Source organism: Peromyscus maniculatus, chromosome 8 (assembly GCF_049852395.1).
Source record: "Peromyscus maniculatus bairdii isolate BWxNUB_F1_BW_parent chromosome 8, HU_Pman_BW_mat_3.1, whole genome shotgun sequence".
Lineage (NCBI taxonomy): Eukaryota > Metazoa > Chordata > Mammalia > Rodentia > Cricetidae > Peromyscus > Peromyscus maniculatus.
The window spans coordinates 71,011,978-71,022,500 of record NC_134859.1 but is presented as its reverse complement, the minus strand read 5'-3'; the positions used below and the strand labels follow the sequence as shown (position 1 = coordinate 71,022,500).

Genomic DNA, 10,523 nt, shown 5'->3' with positions numbered 1-10,523 from the left:
AAATCCATGGAGGCAAAAATGCACTGAGATGCTTGCTAAATCAAGTATATATGCTTTTCTCTGCCAGCCATAAGACATTTTTTGAGGTGGAAAAGTGAAAGGATCTTCTGAGACAAAGGAGAGACGTACTTTTCCTGAAGATGCCTCTGTTCATTGCCGACCTCTGCTGGATCAACAGTGGCATCCAGTGGCCAAAAGTCTCAGCACAGACTTCTTTGTCTCCAGAAAGGCTCTATTGCTTTGGGTGAAGTGGCAATTCAGAACAAAACCATTTCTGGTGTCTATAACTAAGGATCCCCAAAGACATAGTGGTTTGTAATACCAAGCGAAGAACCAAAGGCAATAAAGAAGAAATGGAGAGGAGCAGAGTACGATTGGCTGTGGTATTTATATTTCCTGTGGTGTTACTAAAAAGAATAAAAACACAGGAGGGAATGATCATATGTGTACTTGGAATTCTTAGAATTTCACTGCCACAGAATATTTTTTAATGGATATATAAATAAATTATTTTCATTTTAAACCCAAAGCAAAACAAATTTACATATGCACATTTTAAAGGACTTGGAAAGAGAAGACTAATGGAACTAGATGGCCAATTAAGTAACTAATCTATATGTAAGAAGTTTGGCTCTCAAGTGTGACTTAGGGAAAAAAAAAAAAGCCCAATTGAATTACAACTGTTAAATTCAGGTGACAGTGTTAAGGGAGAAGGAGACTGGCTCAGGTGGATTAACCCAGAGTCAGCTCATGACAAAGCAGGACTTGTATGCAGCGTTCTTGTCTGTTTCAACTTCTGCCTTAATTTAGAGTATGTGTGTGGAGTGGGGGTGCAGGGTGGTCTGGCAAGTCAAATGCTCATGGGAGAAAGGAGAGAAGGAATCAAAAGGAGGGAAGAAAAAAAAGGGAGGGAGAAGGGAGGAGAAAGGGTGTTCTTTAATTACATATATAAGCAAGAATGAACAGGATAACCCTAACCATCTATCTTAACTAGAACCAGGCTGCATCTCCCCAGATCAAGACACAAGCCCCAAGAAGCTCCTCTCTCTCAGTTCAAATCTGTCTGTTTATTTACATTTCTTGCTGCAAAGAATTGTCATTTAGTACCCCCCTTAACAGTGTCTTACTAGGCCACTGGTTAGCTCTGGTGTATGTACCAACTCAAACTCACCTGTTTGGATGAGATGTAGGCAGCATGAACTGAAATTCCACCACACAGGTATTGTCCTTAAGCTGGCGGTGTTGTACGCTGTTAAGTTCATAGGCAATATAAGCCCTTCGAACATACACCTGTTAAAAAAGTAATCCTCAGTAAATATATTTCAAAAACAGAAATGAAGAGGATGACTGGAGAAAGGAAAAGTCCTGAAGAGACACATCTGTTATAGAGATGGCAGTTTGCCATGAGAGGCCCAAGGCCTTGAACATAATACCTTGCTTTAATTGTTAAAGCTGTAGTTTTAATGCTTTACCCATGATTGTAATATAGTGAAATAAAATGAGGCTGCTTCTGCTGGATACCCAGATACATGGTAAATCTTTCACACTAACCTAAACACTGGAGGTTTCCCCTTTTAGCAAAACAGAGCATACAGAACTATGACTACTAATTCATTAGTATAATAGAAGATAAATCATGCAGTGAGAAAAAATAAGAGATGATGATTCCAGGATATTTTGGGGAATAAAGAGGGAAAACAGAAAATCAAGGTCAAGTTCAACTTTTTAATCTATCTTGTACCACCACCACCACCACCACCACCACCACCACCACCACCACCACCACCAATCTTACTGCCCCAAATCAGTTCTGAAAGATTTCCATCCTGAACTACACAAAAAAGCAATGAGGCATAATGTAACATGTAATATCTCAAACCCACTAACTTGATTCAATAGTTAAAGAAACTGCAACAGAGTACATTTCAGCAAAACCCAGCAGTCTACATAGTCAGTTTGCCAAGCACAGAACATGCTACATGAGATTCTATCAGCATGTGAGGCATATAAGGAGGCACCTCATTTAAATGACATGAAAGCCTGGAAAAACACCAAGATATTTCAAATATTTGATATTTACTGAGTAGGAAACTATATTTTATCCACAGAATACAAATAAAAAATAACCCAAGAGCTTAACAGCAGACTGTGATGTGATGTTCTTTTACATAAATTCACTGAAAACACTTCTCGCTCCCATTTTCAAAACATGTTTACTTGGCAATGTTAAAGAAACATTCAGGGTCTGCAATTTTTGTGTTTAATGAGGTAGTGTGCTGTGGTGCAACACGAAAGTCTTTGGAGTCAGATTGCCCTGAGTTCAAACGCAAACTCCTCTACTTAAATCTGTGTTTTCTGGGCAAGTCTCCTTACCTTGAAGTCTCATGTTTTTTAACTTTATGAAACTATAGGATTAGATAGAAAAGTAATGCACCTAAACCACAGTTCATTAGACATTATATAACTAAAATTTGGCTCAAGGTAAGGCAATATAAGTGGATCAACCAAATACTTTTCACTTATACTGTGAGTCTTAATTCATTATAAAATGTGAAAATTCAAAAATCTAGAAAGAAGAAACCATTGAAAAACCTGGCAGCTGTTTCCCTGTTTTTAGACTGGAAGCAGGTGATTAACGCAGATAAAATGGCAGGTAAAGCACCCAACTAAGAATTTAGTGTTCCAGAAGAAAAGACCAAGGGGAAAGAAGGGACATGACATCAGACAGAAAACTCTGGCAAACCCATGGAGAAGGTTGTGTCACAGAACAGAACACTCACCTCCAGAGCTGCCATCCTCACCACCTGGTTGCTGTGGTAAAAAAAGTTTGGTAGGACATCAAAAATAGACGTTTCTGATAGGATGAGTTTCTGAAAGTCAAAAGAATATTGAAGTACTCAGTGAGACCTAAAACTTCTGTTGGCGAGTGCCATATATGAACGTACAGTTCTGGTTCTTCTTCCTCAGCTACTGTGGAGAACATAGTAATACCTTGTCCCACAGGGTTGCCTTGAGGATTAGATGGGTTCAGACACATAAAATTCTCAGAATTCTTTATTAAAATGTATCAATAATATGCCAATACAAGTGCTTATGACTATTATCATTTCAGACCTCTATTTGTACTTCCTCAATACAGCCTAATAATCCACTATCAGAAATCCCAGGTTTGAAAGCTAAGAGAAACCCTAGATTTCTACTATGAACCACATAATAAAAATCTACCTCTTTCTGCTTCTAGGTTCCCTAGGAAGAAATCCTACAGGAAGTATGAAGATTCCTTTGGCCAGTTTAACAACAGTATCCTGGTTTCCCAGGAAGAAAACACAAAGGCACCCCTGAGAAAATGATGTTATTTAAAAAATAGTTGAAGTCCTTCATTTGTAGCAAAATTATCCAATAATCTTATAAAATTGGCTTTTTATAAAGTGTAATAGTAAGCATTAAAATAAAATTAAAATTAAATGATATTTAAATAGCTTTGTCTCCAGAAGAGGAACAACCATCTATGTATGCATCTAATTCAAGCATCAGAAATCAAATAATGCTTCCAATTAATTCTGGTGTAGAATGCTTTCAAAAGACAGACTTCAATAAGACACTTCTATCAAAGAAGGTCCATTTGATTTTTAAAGCTAAGCTATAATCATGCAATATTTTTATGAAAAAAACATAAACATAAATCATTTTTAAAATTCAAGGAATAAAATTTCATTACATAGAAGTCAAATTAATTTATGAAATCTTTAACTGAAATATGCTTATGGGAATAAAAGGAACAGGAATATGAAGTGGCAGGGAGGGGCTATTATAAATACCTGCAGGTTCTCAATGCAAAACTGGTGTCCATACATGTCAATGGCTGATAGGAAGATAGACTCTACTTGGTTATGGCGAAGCTCATATGATGGCAAATGGGAAGCAATAAGAACCTAGAGTGAAGGCAAAATAAGAGGCATAAGTTCCTGAGGGAGTGATTATTCTAGGCTCCTATTAGGCTGCCTGATACAAAAGCAATAAATATAAATCTGTAAGTGCAGGCATCAAAGATAAAACAGAGACCAAGTAAAACAACTTCTAGGTCCTGTAGCATAAAGTCAATGCCACCAAATACTGAATCTCAGTTACTTCTCACCATGATTTGCGTTGTGGACAATTTCCCACAGGGGTAGGGGGAAGGGAGAGCAAACAGCTTCAATCAAGTTCCATTAGTGCATGTGATTTACCTTTGCAAAGCTGCTAGTCTTGGGGACTGCATGACTAGCTGTTAATTGGGAATCAGGTCTGGCAGGGAGCAGCCGTGGGGAAGGTGAATGCAGTATAGCTAGCCTTTTGCAACTTTGCAGTAGAAAGAGAGGAAAAGCTGCTTTGACAGCCCCAGGTACTCAGCACCAAAGAGAAGGCATCAGGAGCTAACACCATGCATGTGAGGGGCACAATGTAAAAGCAGTGTCACAAACAAACAGAGAGTCAGTAGGACCTGAATATCCTCAGCAGGTCACTGAGAGGTTCAATAACTTTGAGGAGTTCAGTGACATGGATACAATTGTAGAGAAAGCAGAAGGTCACTGAGCAGCTTCAAATGCTGTGTCCTTGTCAATGCCCATGCAATGAAAACACAAAGGGAGTGCCAACTCTCAGCTTCCCTGCAGAAACCTTTTGGAATGGAAATGAGGACTACAGGGTGAAGCTAACTGGACTTCTCTGGGTTGTTCCGATTGCTAGTGCCTAAGATTCAAGTCATTATCTTTCTGCTTTCCACACTTGATTATTTTCTATATACTTGTAACTTTTCATCTGTCTCTAAGCCCCCTCTGGGAAGTAAAAAAATACTGAGTTCATTTTCTTCTACCAGTTTACTTTTCTCCACCTGACCCTGGCTTACTACTACAGTGAGGTCTGGCAGAGAAGAGAGGAGACAATACCAGTATTTTATAATGTGAGAAACCCAACATTAATCATGTCCTTTGTCCATAAAAAATACTTTATCAGGTGAAAACATTGCACTATCTTTGTAAAAGTGCACCGTGTCTAAAGCTGCCCAAACGATGAGAAATTTCAAGCTAACCAATAACTGTTCTTACCTGACGGGCGCGCAGTGCCACTTTAGCATTGGTGGTCTTGCTGAGTTGAGTAAGCTCTGTGAGGATATTTAGCAGCTCATCAGTAAGTGTAGGGTCCCGTCCACACAACTGATCCTAGTGTTTATGTGGAAAGGAACACAGAAGCTTTTATTACTAAAAAACCTCTGGTGGACAGAACCTAAAATAGGGAAAGGAAATACTTCTACTGCTGAGCTGCATAAGCACTGTTGCTGTTCTTCAGTCTCCTTCCCCCCTCCTCTTGCCCATCAGCCGTTGCTGGAAGAACTTCTGTACCATACTTACCTTTTCTCATTTCAGGGATACTCTTTATCCCTGTTAGACCTTTATCACCGAAGTACAAGTGAAAGCATGGGACTGGAGCATGACTCAACACCTAAGTGCACTTTCTGCTCTTGCAGAGGACCCAGGTTTGGTTTCTAACAACCACATGGTGGCTCTCAACCATTTTAACTCTAGTTTCTAGGGATCTGACACCCTCTTCCAGACTCCAAAAATACCAGGCATGCATGCAGGCAAAAATATTCCTAGAAAATAAAAATAAATCTAAAATACCTTTTAAAAAAGCATAGGACATTTGGCCTTTGGGATAAACATGCATTTCCCAAACACCTTTTCCAAAACCCATAATACTTTCCATGTCACAAGGTAAATACTTTTGGAATATTCAACACCATTATGCTAGGAAGAAGACATCTCAAACTTTCTTGACCTTCTAGTTAAAATTATGTGAGAAAATGATTTCTAACACTAGATTCTCACTCCACAATCAATACGCAGTGGTTTATTCGCCACCTATCCTAGGCATAAGCAAAGAAAGGAAACTGAAAATCTCATCTTTTGAAGATAAGTAATAAGCAAAGCAGAACATCAGGGGATATACACATCAGCACAGACAAGACTATAAAATGATAAAAAGCAAAAAATATTAAGAGCAGGTAGAGAGACCAAGGTAAGTTTCTCTATCCCAATCCTTCCTTTCCTAACATCCCTATAATGTTTAAACACATTGCTGTCTGAGTTATTTACTTCAATCATCAGAAGAGCCCACTAAAACATCTCAAATCATAGAAGCATTCTAGGTAAAATAATTTGCAAACTTTGCAAATGACTAGGCTAAAGTCCAACAGCTGAAAAAGTTAATGTGATGAAATAAAGCCATTCACTTCTCCAACCTGAAGCATTTTTTTGGATAGGGAATAAGCCCTTTGAAAGCAACTGAGGCTTAACTTAGGTTGAAGAAAAATTAAGTCATCCTCTTGCTTAACTACAAACTGTGTTCCAAGTTAAAAACAAAACCAAGCAAAACACACAAACACCATTTTCTTTTCATGAGAGAAATGGAATGAGAAAGTGGGAAAAAAACAGCATCTGTTTAAAAACAGGGAGTAGGGTGGGAGAATATGGAAAGTTAGGGAAAAAACAAAACATGAAGTAATTATTCATTCACAAATACAGGCTGACAATTTTCCTGGGCTCCCCATGACACAGTATAAAAGCCATACCTCCTCTGAGGCCAAAATCAAATATAGCTTGATGGAACTCCATTTGTGTTAGTTTTTCTTAACTTAGAAGTTTTCCATTCAAGTATTTGTAGTTATAGATGGTTGTGAGTTGACAAGTGGGTACTGGGAACTGAACCTAGGTCCTGTACAAGAGCAGCAAGTGCTCTTAACCACTGAGCATCTCCAGCCCCTGAAATATTATTTTCTCCACTGTCATTGGGACTTGGAAAAAGATTAGCAATAATAAACTATGTGTGGAGTAACTTTTCAACACTCTTTTGGTCTTGATCCAGACATAGTGTTGAGATCCTGGAAGAAACAGTGTTCTTCAGAAGTACTCATGCTAAGTTACAACATCCAGCAGGATACTAATGGCCCGAGACACAGTCTCTCTAAGCTTCCTTTGGGCAACTGGACAGCCCAAGATTACCACTCCATTCTGTCAAATTTTGTAGCAATGCCCTCAGAGGGCAACCATGTCAACAGATGTGTTTCCAAAACAAAGCAGCACACAAAGAAACCCTAAAACCAACAACAAAGATGCTCATTTAAATAACCAATCAGCTAACTTTAAGTCATTTGCCGAAATCTGCAGGACAAAGTGAAACTACTGACCATCCCTGGTCAAGACCATACGACACAGTTATTTCTTGCTTTTATTCTCCTCCTAGATGTTTGCTAAGAAATATTTTGGATTTCAGAAATACAATAAATATGCTTAAAGTAGCAATCCATGGCCAAAGTTACACAACTAATAAACAGGAAAGCCCAACAGAGTCAAATACAATCTTAGCATCTTAGGCATTAGGTGCCCCAAGAAAGGCAATTCAAAACAGAAGGAATAAGGCCTTAGATGTAATACCCTCGAAACATTAACTACTTACCATTTAGCTGAGTAAGGCTTCTTCCTGAGAAAATGCTATGAAGTTTATCAATCAGTTGCTAATAATACCTTTTTTCAGTGTGATTGTTAGCTTAAAGTGTCAACTTTACACAACCTAGAATCACTTGGGAAGAGTGTTTCAATGAGGAGCTGTCCAAACAGGGTTTGCCTATGGGCATATCTGTGAGGAGTTATCTGAATTAATGTGGGAAGAACCAGCCCATGATGGGTAGCATCATTCCCTAGGCAGGGTGTCCTGAATTGTGTAAAAGTGAAGAAATAAAGCTGAGCACAGGCAAACAAGTAAACATGCGTGTATTTCTTTCTCTCTGCTCTCAACTATGGGTGTGATGTGACTAGCTGTTTAAGTTCCTGCCTTGGCTTCTCCACAAAAATGGAATTTAACCTGGACTTGAAAGCTAAAATAAACTCCTTTTACCCTAAGCTGCTTTTTGTTCAAATATTTTATGGGAGCAACAGAAGTGAAACTGAACATTTATTAAATTTGAGATTTCTAAGATTTTTCTTTCAACCTGTACAGTGGACCGATTACATGTTGTCATGAAAAAAGAAAGAAGGAAAGGAACTACTTTGTATTTTATATGCTCTGTCTGAATGAAATTAGAGGTTTCCACACACAGCATGTCTCGTGAAAGCATGTTCATGTGAATGAAAGTACTGGAGAAGTCTATTCAATAGAAATTTGCTTAGCAGTCCTTGGGGCAAGTTACCACTATGCAACATATGGTAACAGCTGCAGAGGAGCACAGCACCTCTCCATTGGTGCAACTTGATTTTCTTGATTCTTTCTTTTAGGTTCAAAGGCCCAGAAGTCATCATCTAGCTCAGCAAAGTACATTATCAACATTCCTACTTCTAGAAAGCAGAGATTGGAATGCTAGGCACATAACCATCAATCAGGAGACCAAAGTAAGCAAAGAAAGGTGACCAGAAGAGAACACAAGCTGGGGAAAGTGAAATTCTATCACATTCCAGTGACATCTGTAAAAGACAGTAAGACCTAGAGAAAGAGGACTCCCAACATCTAAAATGCCTCTTACAGGCTACTACCATGAATGCAGATGTGGGGGAGGGGAGCAGCTGGCCACTGTTAAAAATGAAAATATGCCTGGCATTCAGAAATATTGGAGTGGAAAGGGGCACCATCTGAGCCTTTCCCTTACCTATATATGCCACTGCTAACTGGCCCTGAGCTCAATCATAACAATTAACCCCTTGATTTCAAAATCTTTGTAAGGTAAAAATAATTAATATTTGAAAAGAAGTTAGTGATATGTAAGACTATAGCTTACTGAGTCTTGCTTTGATTTTAGAGGAAAAAAAGAAGTGAAGATGCTAACATATAGAAAGGGGTAAATCCAGCTGCCAGAGCTCAGCCTGCTATGAAGAAAGTTAGGGCACTATCCATGCAGGTAAGAAATAATCAGGATGACAAGGTGGGGGAAAACAGCAGCAAGTCAGGGTCCCCTTGGCTTCTGCCTGTCCTGACTGGGAAAAGCAGCAAGCAAAGCCTCAAACCGGTTCTCTGACAGGGCCCAACGCCTCTGCAGCACCCCCGTGTAATTACACACTTGAGTGACTGGACTCTGAAGAAAATTGAAGGCCTGAGCTCCGAACAGCTGCCATTTTCTCTCTCCATCACACCAGCGTGATTACTTGAGAAATGAACAGCCCCGGCTCAAAGCTACTCCAGAATTCTCAGAGGAAATATGGCTCCGTGTTCCAATAATGAGATTCTTAAGGCAAGCGTTACTTACAATCACTCCGCAAAAGGAGCGAGCCGAGCCCCTATATCTTACAAATTAGAATTTAAGAAACCCAGCGACAGTCCTGGACGATCATTACTCTTCTGCTGCTCCAAGGATTCTGAGCTTTGGTCTATTTTTAGTGCAGAAAACTGTTAAGTTCTTAAAAAGGTAATCATAATAAGATGAAAAATTTGCCATAATTAGCTCCCTATAAAGGCAAATTCCAGCCCCATTTTGGTCCACACTGACAGATCCTTCTACTTTCTAATCATTACCCTTTTCTTCCAGAAAGTCTTGACTTTCTCCAAGTGAGAATTAACAATCCTCGCGTTAAAATTTGAAAAAGAAAGTAGGATTTCTGAGGGAAAATAAACAATAAGTTGCTATAGATCATAAACTTTTTGCAGAAAGCTATCTCATGGGAAAGTTAAAACAGTACTTGGTGCTAATATTTCCGCCCATCTCAACGGCCTGGTTTCCTCACCAGGCAGCCATTCCAGGGTAGCAGCAAAGGTAATGAACTCCCCCTGTGACATGTTTTTTAAAGTGGCTACCTAAAAAATGCTGTATCTGATAGAACCAACCGGCGAGGCAGACGGCTGAGTGAGTGGCAATGCTGTCAACCAGTGACACGAGGAGGACCGTTTCCTGTCATTCTGAGGGATTACATCAAAAATGGCAGTGAAGATTTATAAGGGGTTTTCCCTTCCATGAAGAAATGATGGAATTAAAAGTATCAAGAATGTTCATCCCACAAAGCGCCAGGAAAGGGAGCTCGGGGAGTGGACTGTACTTCAGTCCCTAGCAAGGCAAATGCAGCAGCGGGTCCCATCCTCACAGGCTGGCCGTGGAGAAGGGCCTCTCCACGCAGCCCTATTGTTCTCAAACACTGCACACTAGCTCAGCCAGGAAGAACTAGAGTGGGCAACTCGAAACCAACATAAAAACCGAGCTCTGCAAACTCCTCCAAGAGGCAAAGGCATCTCATCCCAACTCACGGTTGCCAGTTTGATTCCTCCTCCCATTTTCTACTAATTCTTGCATTAGTCAGATATGGGAACAAAAGAACTGAGTCGTTACAACATAATACCCTAAGCACAGATTTTCATGCAAATCAAAGAAGAAAGACCAACAAAGATGCTGAATACATTTCATTGTTTTGTTGGAGGAGGAAGACCAGCACTACATTTCTCACATTTTATTAAGTTGCTGACTCGGGAACCAGTGCTTGTACTGCTGGACGTAAACAAGAGTTAAAACGCAG

General features: G+C 39.5%; 1 protein-coding gene across 5 annotated transcripts in view; it reads right to left on the bottom strand.

The window, feature by feature from the left end:
* Positions 1 to 10,523, bottom strand: part of Acaca (acetyl-CoA carboxylase alpha) — a 268,884-nt gene that overhangs the window by 122,636 nt on the left and 135,725 nt on the right. For all 5 annotated transcript variants that reach the window (XM_006983168.4, XM_006983169.4, XM_006983170.4 and 2 more), the window contains 4 exons: positions 5,085 to 5,198; positions 3,819 to 3,932; positions 2,781 to 2,870; positions 1,172 to 1,290 (listed from right to left, as the gene is read on the bottom strand). In XM_006983168.4, coding sequence (XP_006983230.1) covers positions 1,172 to 1,290; positions 2,781 to 2,870; positions 3,819 to 3,932; positions 5,085 to 5,198 — 437 coding nt within the window. The remainder of the gene's footprint in view (positions 1 to 1,171; positions 1,291 to 2,780; positions 2,871 to 3,818; positions 3,933 to 5,084; positions 5,199 to 10,523) is intronic.